This window comes from Serinus canaria, chromosome 1A (assembly GCF_022539315.1).
Source record: "Serinus canaria isolate serCan28SL12 chromosome 1A, serCan2020, whole genome shotgun sequence".
NCBI lineage: Eukaryota > Metazoa > Chordata > Aves > Passeriformes > Fringillidae > Serinus > Serinus canaria.
The window spans coordinates 47,080,759-47,099,664 of NC_066314.1; the positions used below are offsets into that span (position 1 = coordinate 47,080,759).

Below are 18,906 nucleotides of genomic sequence, written 5' to 3' on the forward strand. Positions count from 1 at the left end.
GGCTCTTTTTTGTGAGGTAGAAGGAGAATATGTATGAGCTCGTGTCACATTCTTTAACTGAGGAGGCTCAATCTTATGTATCAGAATAGTATTTTACTCCATTGTAGAATAAATCTAGATAATATGCTAATTGCTATGGTATGTTATTTTTTTATTCCTGTTAGTATGAAGTTCTCTACTTTCTGTCCTTGCTTAACTTAGGTGAAGAAACCAGAAATCGGGAAAGGTAAGATCATTGCTGAATGTCTGTGGGGTTTCTGTAGCAATTCTTGTCACATGCAAATATTCTAAGATATTTTATCTACACATAGATTCTTAGAAAAGTATAGGAAAAATGAAGCTTCCCCCGCATCCCCTTTTCCTCTCTGAAAAATCTATTTTATTGCCTTTCATAAAACAGTTCTGAAAGGAATGGAATGAAATGAGGTTATTTAAAGAATAAGTAGGGTTCCAGTGCATATGCCAAAATGGCAAATATCAAAATTGAGATGAAACTAAGATGTTGCTTAGCAACTGTGGTAGTCTCTGGTAGCCACAGATGAATACACTGCTGCTGTAAAGTGAGTCTGTCTGAAGCAGGATTTCTAAAGAAATCACTTCATGAAATTTTATCCTGATTTATTCCTCATTTTGGTGAATCTTTTAAGTGTCTTTGTCAGGGTTGGGAAACAAAACCCTGGCAATAAAACTTATTTTGGAAATTTCTGTTTTTCTAGAGATAAACAAGGCTTTCTACCATATATTTTGGTTTTACATTTTATATTATCATAGCAATAAACTCCAGCTTTCCTGTTCTTTGACTGGTATTCACAATTGATGTGGGATTATACTGGATTAGTCATGCACAGGCTGCAGTTGCAGAACGGGGAGAAAAAATTATTTCATTATATCTGAATAATATAAATTGCTTTCAATATTTTTCCTCATTGCACCGTATTTTGAAATCTAACTTCTTAATTGTTGTGAGCTGTTTGAAACATTCTTCTGAAATGAAATTTTGCAGGTGGAAGATGGGTTATGATGGTTGAAACCTATGTATGAAAACAGTTTAAATTTGTGGGAATTTTAAGAGTGCTCATTTTAACCAAGTTGTGAAAGTATGAGGAGCTTATAGGAAAAATGTGTTATATTTCATTGCACTTCAAGTTTATCCTGGGTTTTTTTTTCCATGGGAATTCTTAGAATTAAAAACCCACCCAAAAAGGTGTTATGTTTTTGACAGGCTCTTAAAGAATTTGTCCATTTCTTGGCGTTCCCTAGTCTGGACTTCCAAAAAAACCTTTCCCATGTAAAATCGGATTCTTGGGCCTTGCAGTATACCTTGCCCTAAAAACAAAGACATTCATAGCAGTTTATATTTGACATCCTGTTTGTCTACGTTGTTATTATGTGTATTCATAAAAAAGAATTGAAAATAACTTTGTATAAGCCTGTCAAACTTGATACTCTTGCAGTGTCTTTAAATCTACTTCTCTGTATTTTTAGCAGAGGTATTTACTCAATGAATAGTTTATATTGCCACGTCAGAATGAATTGAAGAAAAATATGCAAAATGAGCCACTCATTCAGTTGGTTGACCAAAGAAGGGAAAGTGAAGTGCTTGGAATCCATATCTCAGGTGTGATAAAAGTCGGTATCTTATGAGTTAGAAATTAAGTTTCAGAAACAATCTTACTCTAGCTGTACAAATTTTTTTTCATATCTGACCAGAGACAGGAAACAAGATTAATTTGTTTTTCTGGGAGAAAATTGCCTTAAGGATAAGGTCACTTATGCTTATTTCAGCCTGATGGTCTATTGTCTCCATATATTTTTTAGCTTCCATATACAAGAATTACATTTAAAATGCTATACAAATAAAAGTAGATCCTGAAGTTCACACCTAATTACCATTTTAGGCTTTTCTTACTATAAACCATCTGATCATGTTTTCCTCAGCCATATGTATCTATATAAATACAAAATGCATGAAGTATATAAAATGTCTATGTACATAATATATTCACAGAAGAGGGGTGTTTTGTTGTTTTTTAATGACTTAGCTTATTAGTAGAAGATGGCCTATCTTGAAAGGTACCTTCTCAACTGTGCAATTACTGCTCTCTTGCTTAAGATGTAACAGTCCTTCAGAAGACTGGTGGACTAGTCATCTGACCACCTTTAAAAGTCCCATTTTAGAGGGGTTTTAATATCTGACAGTTAATACGGATCTTCTGATGATTGAATCAGTTGTACAGCTTAGTTTATAGAATATCTTAGACTGGAAACAGCCTTAAAAAAGATCATGTGTTCTGGTCTTTCTTGGCAAAGAGAGCCTAGATGAGATTATCTGGCATCCTATCCAATTGCATCTTGAAAACTTCCAGTGATGGGGATTTTGCCACATCCTTGGGGAGGTTGTTTCAGTAAATCATGTTCGCCTTGTTAAAAAAAAGAAAAAATGAAAAAAGCATCTGTCTTATATTGACACACAAGTCTTGTGTTTTCCCGATTTTTTACCTACCAACTGATTTCAGCTAAACTTTAGCCCCACCCAGGTAAAAGAAAGGGATTTTCCCATCAACTGTGTCACAACTTTCAGGACACTACTCTCATCTTCCTTTGTTTTTGTTTAAATAGCTTTGTTTTTCAGAGTGTGAGTTGACAAGAATTGTTAGCATTAGGTGTAAGCATCTCAGAAATGAACACACTGTGCTTTGTTGCTTAAGGTGCTGCTGATATAGGTCAATACAACTGTGCCACTTAAAACTAGAGAGGCATCATTTCAAAACTTATTCCTGCTGGTATTGAATTTAGAAGTCTAGCCACAAGATGATAATCAGAAAAAAGTGTCTCTTATATGGTAACAATTAAATCTAGAATATTGCATTTGGTCTCCTAATGAGTCAGGTAAATGGTATACAGCGAGATCATATGTCTGCTGTCTATGCAGTAAGTATGGTGAGTAGGTGGGTGTGTCACAGGTTCTAGACAGGAAGAATACAGTAAGAACTGGTACCCTTTCAGGCTACTTTTTTCATTAAAGCCCCTTTCAAAGCTAGTTTTGTTTTTCTTATTTATTTCTAATTGGAGCTATATTAAGAAATCATAGGTTTGTTTACTTACTGCTTCCTGTTCCTTGGGCAGTTTAGCAAATAATTATATCTGGCAATCTGTGACTCTAGAGCTTGTTCCAGACATGCTGAAGTTAAAGAATCATCTATGCAATGGTTGTTAACATATTAGCTAATCAAACATTTAAAGTGACCTTCTGGGTGACATCTCAGGTAAATTTTGTTGCAAGTCTTTACAAATGTGAGATGTGACAAATCTTTGCCTAAGAGCAAATACAGAAAAATAATTGTCCACCCTCTGACCCAACATAATTTAATCTGCCATTATAGACTTTTACTAGAATAAGTAAGTCTTACTCTGGTTGTATGCTTTGTACTGTAAGAAAATGATTGCCATAGAACTTTATTAGAATGCAGCTGTTTATCATTGTAAAAACATGAATTATGTGCATTATCTGGGGTCCTTAGCATATTAATACAATGTGTTACCAGTACTAAAAATGTGCCTTTTTTTCCTTCTTCTGTATCTAGTAATGAATAGAATATTAGGTTGACATTTTCTTCCCTAGTTACCATCATTTCAGAACATCAGTTTCCTTTGGAAAACATTTAGCCTCTGATAAATGAAAAAATGTGTTCTGTAGGAGACACAGTTTCTAGTAAAATGCATTAGGAGTAGTTAGTTAACATCTATGCAGTAAGCTACCTTTCCTTGAAGAATGCTTGTGACAAGCAGTCCTAACACTAGGTACAGGTAATAAAGTTTGGGTAAACTGTAGTTTTCACAAGAAAATGTGTGTGTTTTGGTATGTTTGGTGGTGGTGATGGTGGGGATTTCCCCCTGATTTTATTTTCAGGCTTTTTTATACGCAAATTTTTGTCTAATTTCACTTTGTGTTGGGATTTCTGTTTAATTTTTATGATTCTATTTTATTGAGTCATTCAGAAGATACCAACTGTTTTCAGTGATCTCTGTGACCTACCACCTGCTTTGGCCACTTTTTTCCTGATCTCCTTATTGAATTGTGACAGAGAAGATACCGTGTTTTCATTCTAGCAGCGCTTGTGAGTACCCTGTGTATCAGGTGGCACGTTTCAGGCTGCCCAAGAGCTAGGTTAACTGTACATGTCCTGTGTGCACTGGCTGCTTCATTCACCTTACAATGTTGGCTTTCACCTGCCTTTACCCGTTCCATGAAACAGAAACCAGGGGCGGATGTGTTGAATAAAAAGGTGTGGGAACCTCTTTACTTGCTTCTGCTGCAGTCAGAAGAGTTTATGCTATCCGTTTCAGTGAAAATGAAACTTCTGTAGATGTTTCCTGTTTTGTAGGTTGAAGTAATAAAATTATGTACATGTAGGTTATTGCTGGAGTTACTATCATAGAACATGTACGTACATAGTATTTTTAAGATTTTGTGTTTTACAGGCTTCATTTTGTATCTGAATTTTATTCTTAAAATGCCTTCTCTATTTACAGAGGTTTTTTTTCTTAGTTCATCCTGCTTGCCCTTCCAAATCCCACACAGTCTTTAGTTTCAAGTGGAGGAATGGTACAGGTGTTTCTGGTGAGGTGTGATTAACAAGGGGTAACTCAGGAGCCAAGAACTTTGTGTGGGAGTCCACATCTAGTGAGGATTGGGTGTCATTTGTTGCAGGTGTTGTGGATTACTCCATTGCCGTCTCACTATACCGACATGGGATAATTACAGTCAGAAAGATGGTTTCTGTTCCAGCTTGCCTGGAAACGAAAGTGAGAAAGAAGATAGTACGCGGATTATCACAGTTTGTTTTGATTTGAAAAGAGAATTACTTAAGAATTTACTGCTGTCACTCAGAAAGCCCCACCGAAACCCCAAGGGAGGTGAGTGCGCCGTGCCCGCCCGTACCGTCACGGTAGGATGGCTGCGCGTGCCTTGGCCCCTCGCGTGGGGCCCGCCGCGCTCCCGCCCCGCTGCGCTGCCGCTCCCAGCAGCGGGGCGGGCTATTTTTAGCCTGTTGCTAGGCAGATTTAGTTTATGCAAAGCAGCTCTGCGGCAGCCAATCCCGAGCGGGTATGCAAATCTCCGTCACTCCCCGCCGTCGAGGAGGGAGCCGACGAGAGGACAAGATGGCTGCCGAACTGCTGCCTTGCCCTGCCTCAGACACTCCCTGAAAGAAAACTCATCCTTTCAAGTGGGAAACGGGGAATAGCCTCCTTGCCCCGAACAGCTCAGAGTCCCCACCAGGCTTCAGTTTCTGGAAGAGCTGGTTTCCTCACACCCTGGCAGCGTGCCCCTTCCATCCTGTGTGCTGTGCCAGTGCGGGGCAGGCCTGGTGCGGGCCAGGCAGGGTGTCTTCCCCGGGGGAAACCCTCCCAACACCCAGCTTGCCAACTGCTGGTTCAGTTCCACTTTTAACTTGCTTTTTAAATGTAATCTTTGCAAAAAAACCTCATAAAAGGCGCTTATGTGCGTGGCAAACGCTTACTAATTTTCCATGCAGCATTGCCTCTTTTGTTGCAAGTTTTCTTTTCCCTTCTGCTGCTGCTGGCATTGGAGAAGTGACTCTTGGGATCCCTGTCAGCATCAGGTAGCTCACTTCTGAATTCTGATGTCACTGAGCAGCCAGTTGGAAATCTGAGGTTACATCGCTACAGCTATAGTTGTGTATGTGATACGGGAACTAATCTAGACAATAGAATGTTCAGGGTAAATATGTCTGGTTTTTCATTGTAATAGTTATTCTGTATTTTATCTAACAGAAAACAAGGGATGCAAATGTGCATATGTTAGTGATACCGTGTCAAAGTTGTAGCCTGTTGAATTACTGAAAGTTACTCATTTAAAATTTATAAAGAATTTCCTTATGAAAGGAAAAAATAATGTATTTTATAATGCTTAGAAAAGCTTAAGCATGATCAGAACATCTTGCCTTTTTCTTGAGATTGTTCTTTTTCCACAGAATGTCTCATAATTTTTGATCTCCGTGTGCATGAACAATTAATTTAGATTGTTCATGTTTAAAGTTTGGAATATCAGAAGTTGAGTAAGTTTTTTGTTGTAGATGTGTTTTGGCAGTAGCTGACCATACCTATGGAATTATTAGTTCCTACTCATATTCAAGGATAAGGGAAAGGAAATTCAAGCTGTTTATCCTATGCCAGAGATCTGCATAAACTGCAATCTAACATTGAGACTGTGTATAATAATATTCATCAAACGGATCTTTAAGTGCACAAATTCAACTTCATACTCCATAAATCCTTTCTTTTTTAATTTAAAAAAAAACCCAACTTCTTTAGTGTTTGAGCTTGTGCTAAAAAAATCTTTCTATAAGAAAGTGCAATTTTGCTGTTACCACTGTTTAAAACAGCAGGATTTGTTTAGTGTTTGGAGATGTCACAGCTGAATTGAAAGCTGATGTTTTGAATTGTTGATAAAAGCTGGAATCTCTAACACTTGTGGGAAGTAAGAAAACTCATTATCACAGCCTTGTTGCTCTGGCTGAGTTCCAGTCATGCAGTTTTATTAGTTTAATAATCTTAAGTAGCTATTAAAATTCAGTATACAGAAAAAGATAAAGTTTTTTTTGGAGAATCAGCCTAAGCTCCGTGTACTAAATAGTCGGTGTTTCTAAGGGACTTAGTTGCTTGTAAAAGTTACGTAGGAAAGACTCTCCACTTGTTTTCCATTTTTCCATGTTCCAAAGAATGCAGTTATCTAGGCATAAAGTGATGAACATGTAAGAAAAACTCTGCAAAACCACCAGCAGATGAAATGTCTTAGCCAGGTAAATAGACCTGTCAGTCATTTTTGTCCCATGAGGAATTCATTTTTCCCACAAGGCATCAAAGCATCATGGGGGAAAAAAGCCTCACAAGTTTAGTACAAGAAATAGATTAATGAGCCAGTGTCAGAGGAAGTATTATCCTCTTGAGGTAGAGGAGACACAAGAGAAGTGCTTAACTTACTGTGATGTAACGTAATGAGAGCATAGTTCAAGTTAGTACATGACGCCATCACATATACAATAAACAAAACCAACCTCTTTGAAATTGTACTGTGAGTTTACTCTGGTTTAAGAAGGCTTTAACCATATAGGTGCCTGGTTTTTTTAGGCAGAGATACATGTGTGGCCTTAATATTTTGCTGAATTTGAGAAGGCAGTTTTTTGCAACGGCAGGGGAGATTGGCTTTTCCTTTCAAGGAAGGAGTCATACTGCAGTCATGACAAAACACCAATTTTGTGTTGGAATACTAAAAAAGCTGCAGAGGATCTGAAGAAAAGAAGGTTTTCCAGATGCCATACTTAAACCCAGGATGGATCTCAAGAGGTTTTTCTGATTCAGCATTCAACATCCCCGGAATTCAGGGATCGCCTAACAATGCTCACTCGCATTAAACACCCGTTTCATATCGCGGTTGTACACCCGCACTCGTGGGTTAGCGCTGTTGTGCAACTCCAGGACTCAGACGGAAAGCCCTTGGCTTTCTAGAGTGCCCTTTGGAAAATCCCGCTCCTTTAATGCGCGCCCCCGCGCTCGTGCCCGCGCCCGACGTCTGCCGCGTGGGGCTTGTTGCTGGGTGGAATTTAAGGCACTCCCGTCTGATTGGCTGCCGCGCGGCCGCTCCGTTCAGCCAATGGGAGGCGGGCCTGCCCGTCCGTCCCGTCGCCGCGCGGGCTGCGGCCAGCGGGGCCCCGCAGGCGCCCTCTGGGGAGCGCCCGCGCCACTGCAGGGCTCCGCCGCAGGGGAACGTGCCTCTCGCTGCGAGCCGCAGCGCTTCGGAATGTGGCGGGAGCAAATGAGCCGAAGGGGGTTTTAATTACAGTTCACCTTGTTCTGCTGTGTGTGCACTAGGTGAAATAGGGCAAGATGGTGACGTGATTTTTTTTTCTTAGAAAATTTTATATTTTTCTCCCTACTCTTAGCTAACACAAACATAACTTCAGCCTAAAAGGGACAAAAACTAAAATCTTCTGTGGTGTGCTAGAAGAGCTATTATTTGCACATACAATAATAATGTGATTCTATTTTGTTTATTACATTTGAAAACAAAGGCACAATTTTATGTGGAGCTCAGTAAGCTGGTGGTCTGTATTACATTCAGCCAGATCAGTGGACTTGTATTGGTAGAAAACCAAATTATTGGTGCATTATTTAATTATGTCTTTTATAAGAATAGGTCTCAAACAATATTTTTTTTCTTCTTTGAAAATAGTTCATAAATTTCTGAACACTTGTATCAAAATTGCTATGGAGGATTTCAACTGACAACTGCTTTTTATGAACCACTACTTAAAAGGTAGGTTTTATTCGCCACTTTCATTCTCTGGAAGTCTCCATCTAGAACACAATACTCATGACCATTTGCTGCTTCACTTTCTTTGATTTGGCTATGCTACATTTTAAGTAGGCTTGCACCTGATGTTCATTATTAGTGAATTTTACTTCTTCCAGGTAGTTCTCGTGCTTTGACAAACGTTTTATGGTTGTGGCGCATTTGGCTGGTGCTGCATGCCCTCGAGGACCCCTTGGCTGGTGCTGTTCTAGACCCGTGATGTTATGCAAACCCCATTATGCACTATTGTTCAGATTGCAGCTTCTCCCTCTCCCCCCCCCCCTCATTTTTCCATGACCTTCCCTTTGTCTGCTGCCTGTCACTAGGCAGGATTCAGGCATCTCCGTGCTGATTGGCTTCTCTTTTTGAGCAGCTCATGGGCTGCTTACCTGAGCACATGATTGTAGGCTGATGTATACTAGCTAATACAATCCTTTATTGCTTTAGAACTATGGTCTCTTTACTGAGTAAGAATAATAAAAAATAAGGAAATAGAGGGGAAATGGCTCAGAAGGGAGACCATCCCACATTCCTAGCTGCACAGGCACGTTTTGTGCCATGTAACACACATTTCATCATGAGAAGAATTTCTAAATTTTGGAGGGAGGTGCCTGATGATGTGTTCATGTCTCACATGACTAATTATGTATGACTTTAAAGCTTAAAATGAAAAAGGGAGTTTTTGTATCTAAACAAATGAACTCAGTGTGTATGTTGGCCTGTCAAAATTGTTGACTTTAATAAAACAAAAAAAATCAGCCCAAAGCCTACGTCCTTATTTACGGCATTTAATCCTTACACAGGTAGCTGTACATGCCAGAGTCATTTTGTGCTGATGCATACAAAAGCCATTCTTTGAAATAAAAGGTGCTACTTGGTTGGCTTGGTGCCTGGGCCGTTGGTTTCCTCCTTGTGGCTTGGTCACAGGATGAGTAAAAAAGGAAAACACCCAAGCATCAGATAAGGGAGGTGCTTAACAAAAATGGCTGAACTTCATGTTGTTAACTGTAAAGAGAGACTACCAAATTGCATTTTTTTAGAATAGTAGTAGCTTGATAGGTTTTATTTGAAGATAAAATGACTGAATCCATGTAATTTGCTCTGTTGCTCCCTGAAGGGGTGCACCTTGCCCCTTTGAAAGACTGGCAACCAGTATTTATCAAATGGTGGCTGACTGGCTTACACTGGTGTGACCAAGTCTGTCTGGACTGGCTACCAGTTGATTTATTTCTTTACACTCAGCTGTCACATGAGTCTGTTCTTTGGCTGCACTGTGCTCCTTTGTGGGTATGGCTGGAAATGCTTTTAAAGACTGGTCTGCCCTTAGAAAATATTTTAAAACATCATTTTCAAAGATAAACCAAAGCACTGGTTCATCTCATCTATGCTTATAATTTTGTCACAGTAGTTTTTAAAGAGTATTTTTTGGTAGCTTTAATATAATACTCTTTGATTGCAAAAGACTGGAATTGAGCAGGAAAATACGTGTAAGTTACTCTCATAACCATTTAACAACAGAATTTTGAGAAGCCTGTATTTCCTACAGGTTCTTTCTAGAACTGTGTTCGTGCTTTGTTTTTATCCAGATTTTGGATAATATCTGAAGTTAAAAAGTAAGCACAATTTAAAAATATATAAGCAATTCAAGTTTGTTTCTCCAATTTTTTTTTCAATAAAAAGTAAGGATGCATCAATATAAAGGGATTCTGATGTTTGAATTTTTTTAAGACTGTTCTTCTTGGCAGATGTAAAAAGAAGTATCCTTTACTTTCTTTGTATTTACTCTGTATTAAAAATGTTAATGAAAACTGCTTAGATGACTTAAGGAAATTAGAACAGCAAATTTTAGTTTAAATTATGATTATTCAAGTGATGCACTTACAGATTTGATTTTAAGACATCTGTAAATGTTACATTAATCCGTTAGTGTATTTTCTGGTCATAGGAAAAGTTAAGACTGTGAATTTTGTAATATATTTTGCCAGTTCTGGGTAATGCCTATAAAAGAGCACACTGTAGTCTGGGAGATTGAACTATCCTATTGTAACTTTGATGCAGAGGCCCTGTTCTTGTACTCTGCTACCAGGGGGTTCTCACTAGTTGCTCATCTATTGGGAGTTCTGGGACTTGTTCAATGTTAGCCAAGCCTGATTTCTTTCTCCAAATTGCCTTGACAAGCTAAATATCTGTAACAGCATGTGTGTTGGTTGTAGGGATTTATATGAATGAAGGGGTTTATATGATGATGTGAATATGTCTGCCTTCTATTCTGAGTTTTTGGGAAGACAGAAGGGATGTGCTTCCCAAAACTGTACTTGAACTTCCAAAGTATTACAGATCTTTACGTGCTTTTTGTACTCTCAGGTCTAAAGGTCTTGCTTTAAATGTATTCTCTTCTGAAGGAATATGAAGAAGTTGTATTTAGCATGTAGACAGCTCTGGATAGGCATTAACAGCTCACCTGGAGTTCATAAGTCATCTGACTGAAAATGGTTGTGATGTGAACCTTTTTTCAACTCATGTAAACTGGTGTTTCAGATCAGTGTTTCTGTAGGTGTTCTTTTTTGCTCCCACTAGTGGCAATGCACTAGTAGACAATCCAGTTCAGAAAATTTAGGTCAGAATGGAAAAAAAAGTCATCATAATGGTATTATTGCGAGCTCATAAATAGACCTGATACAACTTTTTGTCAAAATTTGTTCATCTGTTTTGAGGTGTGAGTCAAACTGTTAAGTACTACCAGTAACACAAATCTGAGGATTCTAGATTGTTTTGTGGAAAAGAACTCAAAAAAAGGGTAAGGGAAGGTCAGTGCTAAGTTACAAGGAGATAGAAAAAATTGCTTTGTGCTTTGTCTCTGTTTTTGTCAGGTCGTGTTAAAATAAGCCTTAGAATTGTGTGGGGTTTACAGTAGCATTCATATTGTACTTTAGAATATATATTCTTACCTTACAATATAGAATGTAGTTAGGGATAAATGCTAAATAAATTTCTTCACAAAAAGTTATTCCACATAAAGTAGGAAAGATCCAGCAAACCAAAATGTTAGGAGCTAAAGCGTGTGACCCATGATGAGATGCTGAGGGAGCTCAACAGTTTCAGTCTGCTGAAGAGAAGGCTATAGGGCAATCTTAGCATTGCCTAGATAAAACTTGTAGATGAGGTCGGCTACAAAATAGAGTGGAGCCATTGTTATTTAGAGGCTGTGGCATCTGTGTTCTGAATTTTGCAGCTAGGTTTGTAGAATTGTCAAATATTCTGAGTTGTAAGGGACCCACAGGGACTGAGTCCCAACTCCCTGCATGGCACAGGACACCCCCAAGAATCATTCCACCTGCTCAAGAGGGTTGTTGAGACACTCTTGAATTTGTGGTTACACAAAACTGTCATTGATCTGAGTTGGTGTTGGCAGTAGTCCTGCTTTCATTTACCAAAAAAATATAAAATAATTTATATCCCACCTGAATAGACAAAATGCAATCTATTTATTAATTTCTTAGCTCTGTAAATGAAAATTAATTGGGAGCTGACACAAAATGAATCATACTAAGTATTTAAAGTGCATCATTTCCCTAATAATTCTCCTGCGTCAGTGTTATAAACATTTGTCTGTCTGGTTCTTGTCGCCAAAAAAGTCACATTGAGATAACTGTCTGATGATTTTTCTCTTTTAATTACTGTTAATATAATTTTTGCATGTTTTTGAAAAACTTAATAAAGCTGTATGCTTGATGCGAGTAACTTTATGGTGGTTTGTAGCTTCACCAGATCTAAACTGGTTAGCATTAACTGGTTCAAGATCTTAGTTGTCGAGTTACATTTAGGATATAGGAACTTTCTTAGCTGCCTTCTGCTTTTGAACATTATCTTATGTAATCCTTTAAAACTGGACCATTAAGCAAAACCACGTAGGGAAAAATATATTTTAAAAATCCTTATGGATTTGTTTTGTTTAATGGAAACAAAGGAAATCAGATTTTGGTGTATTTCAACAAAATCATTATAGTTTCCTAGGTAATGCTGGATTAAACTCCATGTTTTGATTTGATAAAATATTTTTTCTAATGTTTTTCTTACACTTTTTATAAACATTTATATTTTTCTTAATACTTGTGTGAGTGGATGGAATGAATATTTCTGTTGAGGGCAAACCCACCAGTTTTCCTTGAAAGAGGGAGTTTTTCTACAAGGTGCTCCAATAGCTGTAGTTTTTATATCTACAAACAGTCTTAGTAAAATGTTACTGCAAACTGAATGAAAGTGGTCTAAAAATCCAAGTTCATTTAACCATTGTATAGATGTGGAGGATGAAAGTCTATTGTATTTATGGAGAAAAAGGTATCTTACTGATACATTAAGAAATTCTTTGTGTATAATGAAGTTTTCTTAAAAGTGATTTGATATCCATCAGTTTCCATTTATTTTTACCTTTTGATGAGAAGAGAGGCTGCTGGCTCTTACCTTAGTATAACATCTATTTTTAATAGAATACTATGAGACAAGTGGTCTAAAATGTGTAGTTAGAGTATTACTGCTTGATGTCTTAGTGTGACCTCTGTGACCTTTGCATAAACGTGTTTGTGCAGCATATTGAGAAACTTGAATTCACTTTTTGGGAAGTCAGATAAAATTTAGCATTGACAGGTGTTTCTTTGTTTTTGTCAGCACCATTTCAATTGGTTTACTTTAAAATGTGCCTAATGTTATCATCTCTCTTAGTAGCAGTGTAATATGACAGTGATAATTCTTTATCCTCACAGTTCTTTCTGAATTTTTTGAAGGGCTAAGATGGATAGCACAGAGGAACCTCAGAAAAAAGTCTTTAAAGCACGAAAAACAATGAGAGTAAGTGATCGGCAACAACTTGAAGCTGTCTATAAGGTTAAAGAGGAGCTGCTGAAGACAACTGAAGTGAAACTGTTAAATGGAAAACATGAGAATGGAGACTCTGATATAAATCCCCTTTTAAGCAATACAGATTGTACGGAAGTCAAGAAAGAAATTAATGGCGTGGTTGACTTGGGTGTTAACTCTGAAGAGGGAAGAACAGCTTGTGATGAAATTAGTGAGACCAAAAGACCTGAAAGTGGGGCAGGAAACACAGTCAATGACATAGAATCTAAACCTCTAGTGCTGTCTTCAGAAAATGTTACTCCTGAACAAGCTAAAGATACTGACATTGCAGTATCTTTCAGTGAGGCTGAAAATGGAGTTGGTAGCAGTAAAGATAACTTGCATGAAGAAAATGACAGAAAAGATCATTTGGACCAAAGAAAGAATGATATCCCATTGGAAGGTGAAAGTAAACCAGTCTGTGGTATTAGTGACTCTTCCGAAGAGAAGGGAGAAACAAATTATTTACCTGTTAACTCCAGTTCATCTGGTGAGGAAAAGAGGACTGAAGTAACTGTTGAAGAGGTTGTTGGAGAAGCAGCCATCTCTAGCAGTATGGAAGTTGACCAGGAAAAACAGGAAGGCAGTGCAGGACCTGCAGAAACCACTGTTTCAAAAACAGCAGATGAGCCAAGTGAAAGTATCTTGGACAATACGGACTGTATGGAAACAGATGACATTATTCCAATTCTGGAAAAACTAGCCCCTGCTGAAGATGATCTGAGCTGTTTTTCTAAAAGTTCTCTTCTACCAGTGGATGACACAGTCCCAGATTTAGAAGAGAAAATAGACAATTGTTTGGGTTCACCATCTAAGCAGGAAAGCAATGAAAGTCTGCCAAAAGAGGCTTTCTTAGTGCTGTCTGATGAAGACGATCCCTGTGATGAGAAGGAGGAACTTGTTGAAGGGATATTGCCAAACAAGTCAAGTCTTCCAGGTAAGAATTTTCTAAATCATTAATTTCTATTCAAGTTTGGGATTTTGTTCATTTCTTAGAATGACACACTTGTGTCAGATTTCAAGATCAAAGAGGCAATCTTACCCACCAATATTGTTATGGAGTCTTAGTTTTCACGGGTGGTATTTGAGGCACAGGAAAAAAAAACTTTGCACTGAAAAATGGTATTAAAATATTTTGATATTTTTAATTTGGTTTGGACTTAGGTTTTAGTGTTTGTTTGTTGTTTTCTTGTTGGTCTCCTTTGGGTTTTTTTTCATACTCTATAAATTTGGGTGCCAGCTTGGGTGAGGTAGTGGGTAGAAAAAGAGGAAAGATGAGTAATTGTCAGAGAGGGAACAGAATGTTCTGGGGGAAGAGGAACTGCATTCATTTACAGCTTTCACAGGGAAGAATATTTCAGCTTTCTTTAGCTTGAAAATAAATGATAAGGAAAACACACATATAATCCAGGTGTGCCTCATCTTCTCTTTTAACTTTCTTTTTCCCATTGAAAGACAGTATTGGAAAAGTTTAATGAAAAATGCATGTCATGTATTGTTTTTATATCATATAGCTTTTATTCATTTAACTCAGTGGTTTTTATCTAAGTTTTCTTTAGTGATTATGGCAACTGATTGAAGCTTTTAAATGTTAAGTGTGGAATCTCTTCATGTAGTTAGCAGAACATTTTTCTAAGTTAAACTCTATGGATGTCCTTTGTAGTGTACTGTTTAATAGAGTTTTGTAAGCTTTTTTTCTTTTCGACAATGGACAGTCATTGTTATACTATTGCACTTCTGAAAATAAAACAGATTAATAATTTACAAATAAATTGACAATGTTCTTTTATCTGTAATTAAGAAAGATGTTTCAGATTATTTTAGGGATGGAATTTTGTTGGGTTTTTTTCATCCCCCTCTTCTCCCTACCCCACCCCCCGGTATAGCTGTTATTAAATTATAACCATATTAACCCAAGTGTGTTTAAATGTGGCTGACTGTAGAAATTTCATAGCTTATATAAGATTCAGGTTTTAGTCTGGGAGGTTAGTGATTGTAGTTTCTTAAATCTTGTTTTACTAATACCAGACTGTGGCATTCTGAGTCTTTAGTCTCTAAAACAACTGGAGAAACAGAGATAAGAACGTCTCTTCAGTCCTGTTTTAGACTCCTCCTTTTCTAGTATTTACCTTTAATAATGCTAGTTAAATAGAGATAAGGTAGGTTCCATAGTTTCTGCTAAGGATCTTATTTAGGCATTAGCTGTTGTCAGTGAGATTGAAAAAGTGATACCATTGTTCTGCACTGAAAATCTTCCAGAAACTGTTGGAGGTGGGGGAAGCAGGGGGAAAGAAGGTTGTTTGTAGTTGTGTCAAAATTGTAGTGTTACGAGTCCCTTTTATGAAATAAACAGTACAAATAAATTGGTTATCTTTGTTCTCACTGCAGTTTAAGAGTTTTCTCATTGAAGCCATTAAGTTTACTTTTTTCATCTTACCAATGAGAAAACACTCTGATATCACAGAGGAATTTGCTATGGAGCAAAAAGATTGAAGTGAATATTAAGTACTGGACTACAGTTTGAAGAAGCTTAAAATTAATGTATCCAGCAATAGATTTTTAAGATTCTAAATTTTGGTGACCAGACAAATTCTTTTGACTAGTTGTTTTATTTATTGGCTAATAATAGTTTATGACTCCAACAGTTGTGTGGCTGTAACTGATGCTGTTTATGAAATGAAAATTGGTCACTGTGATGTTCTGCCTTAACCAGCAACAAAGATAGTAGCAGAGAGGGTGCATAGGCAGGAAACAGTTGTATGAGAAAACAGGTAGAGTTACTTATAAAGAGTAACTTTTGGAGAGGGTCTGGGAAAATTAAAACTGGAGACCATATGGAGATCATTTCAAGATGCTATATTGGAGATAAAGTTGCAAACTGCTCAGTTAAGAAGCAAGATTTCAACAAGTCCAGATAAAAACCAACATGGCTAAACAACAGTGAAAAAATGGTACTAGAAGACTTAATTCAGATGGACAGATTAATAGAATCTTTCCCAAGTGGAATTAGTAACTATAATAGTTGTGTTGTCACAGATTTTTGTAATGAAAGATCAAACATCAGAAAGCCTTGGAGCTTTTTGTGTAAGCAAACAAGCATGTGACAAGGAAGCCCTGATGTGAATTCTCTTGGATATCCAAACAGAAGTGATTTCTTACCAAGAAATTTTGGAAATGAAACAGTAAAATGGAAAGTCCTGAAGAATAAAAAATAAATTTAGAGTTCCAGAGACTAGTTCCAGAGACTGTGCTATATGACCAAATTAATAAATTGCCTTAAATGAATGGTAACTAGTGATGTCACAGTTTCCTGATACAAAGAACTGAGGCAGAATTTTACAATGCTGATTGACTGAGAAACAAACATGGCAGGTGAAGTTCATTGTGGATATCTACAAAGCGGTGCACATGAGTACAAAACTCATAACTGGGTCAGAAGGTAGAACTGACCACTCAATAAAAATATTTCAGGATTATAGTAGGTGCTTTTGAGGAAACCTTGATAAAATGGCAGCTAAAGAAATCAAGTGAAAAATGATTGGAATAAATTAGGAAACAGGAAAACTTTAATATGACACACCAAGCTCAGGGGGGGCAGACAAGGTTGCATTCCTTGCTTCTGCTTGTCTAGCATCAAGATAATGAGATCACAGCTTAGCAGTGGAAACTGAGCTGATAGCCAGTTGTGAAATCTGCTCCTTAACTGGAGAGTTCAGCTGTGCATCATGCTGAAACCACTTTTAGTTAAATGACTTAGATTTGTTCATAGTGATGGAAGTTAGTAAGGAAAAGGTCTTCTCATCCCTGAAATTACTTGTCCTATATATAGAGGTTTTTTGGGGAAAAAAAAGAAATATTTTTTAAAAAAACTTTATGTATGTGTGTGTGTGTATATATATATACATATATATATATATAAAAGACCTTAGCTTTGAAGCTTGTAACATGTTTTAAAGACATTCTAGGTATGTGTATCTTTCCATGGAATATTTGTGTCTTTCAGCTGAATATTAAAATCTCTGAATTGTGGGAAAAGTTGTCTTAAACTTAGCGATTGTCCTTTAGATTTATAAGTAAATGAGTCCTATTTTATTCATAGCAATTAAATACATAAAATTTATATATAAGTCTTAAAAAGCAGGTGGCATAGGCATTATGCTAATTTATTACCTTAAAAGTAAATAATATTTGGATTGAAGATTTTGTATTATGAATATTATTTTTACATTTATAAGAAAAATGAAAATTTCATAGTGCCAGGTTATTGGGTTTAGACTCCTTCCTTTTTCTGATGTATTAGGTAACTTGTTTTAAGGAATTTTAAATGTTCTTCAAAATAGAAGGGCGACTTAATGTTAAGAGAGCATCAAGAATACCTTTGCAACCAGAACTTTCCTTAGAAAAGCTAGTAAACTCTGCTGTAATAACAAAATGAATATAGGCAAATGAAGATGTGTACAGGTCAAGATGTGCATAACAGTGCTTACTTGCTCTCTTATATTCTGGATAGAATTTGCTGTAAGCTTAAAAGAAATAGTTATGTGTTGTATCTAGCAAGCACAGAAACACATAATGGAAGCTTGTTTCATTCACATATGTACAAAACACATAATGGAAGCTCTGGAATATATAATAAAATTTTTCAGGAAGTGCTACCATTTTTATCTTTGTGTATTTGGTGGCTTCAGAATTTTCTTCTTTCAAGCATTTCCTAAACTGAATATTTTTAAATGGCTAGTCCTAAATTGTGATACTTTGTATTAGCAAGAAACTTCAAATTAAAATTCATATTTGTTAACCTAAATCTAGGCCTTTCCCACCAGTAAGATTATGATTGAAGCTGCCAATTGTAACTAGAGAAACCTATTAGTATTTTAGTATTTTGTTACTGAAATTTTTATGCTTTGTCCCTAAGTGGAAAAGTAAGCTAAAATAAATTGTTGAGAACTTCAGCTGCATGAAAAATAGATAATTTTGTTTCAGAAGTAACTGAAAAACATGTTTCCCTTATAATTACAGTTCAGTAATTCTGGTTAGAAAGTTTAGCAAATTCAAAATTGAGTCTTAATGTGTTGCATGATAATTCAATTTTTTTTTGAGGGTATTCCCTTATTTTTTCATATCTGCATTCCCTCTTTGTCATTTCTCTTGCCTTCCCTCACATGTTTTTTTTTTTAATATGTTTTTTAAATTCGTTTTTCAAAACAGGACTGTTAAAAAACTTGTAGATCTGAGAAAGTGTCACATGGATTTTTTTTTCTTCTGTTTATAGAAGAGGTGGAGGGGGAGAAAAAAAAGGAGTGTGAAGATAAAGAAGTAGAAGAGACCCACAAAGAAGAAGAGAAACAAATAGAGAAAAGTATGTAATGTTAAAACCATTGTGTTTCACTGTGTTGTACGTGTTAGAAGCCCAGAATCATTAGGTTTGGAAGGGACATTTGATGATTATATAGTCCAATGCCCCTGTTAAAAACCAGGGCAACTAGAAAGCAGTTTGCCCAGAACTATATCCTGACAGGTTTTGAGTATTTCCACAGGCTAAGATTCCACAAATTTCCTGTGTTCTGATCCCAGTGTTTGACCCTCACAGTAAAAAAAGTTTTAAAATGTTTGAGTGGAAATTCCTGTATTTCAATTTA

At 36.8% G+C, this 18,906-nt stretch overlaps 1 protein-coding gene across 25 annotated transcripts in view; it reads left to right on the forward strand.

The window, feature by feature from the left end:
* The window catches only part of ATF7IP (activating transcription factor 7 interacting protein), a 79,361-nt gene that overhangs the window by 23,746 nt on the left and 36,709 nt on the right, over positions 1–18,906 (forward strand). For 16 of the 25 annotated variants that reach the window (XM_050970149.1, XM_050970131.1, XM_050970132.1 and 13 more), the window contains 2 exons: positions 13,156–14,204; positions 18,540–18,626. In XM_050970149.1, the coding sequence (XP_050826106.1) occupies positions 13,163–14,204; positions 18,540–18,626 (1,129 nt within the window). In that variant the 5' untranslated portion in view covers positions 13,156–13,162. Of the gene's footprint in view, positions 1–4,007; positions 4,119–4,711; positions 4,918–7,773; positions 7,912–8,254; positions 8,339–13,155; positions 14,205–18,539; positions 18,627–18,906 lie in introns of those variants that run through there. The other 9 variants (XM_050970127.1, XM_050970136.1, XM_050970130.1 and 6 more) reach the window with 4 other exon arrangements.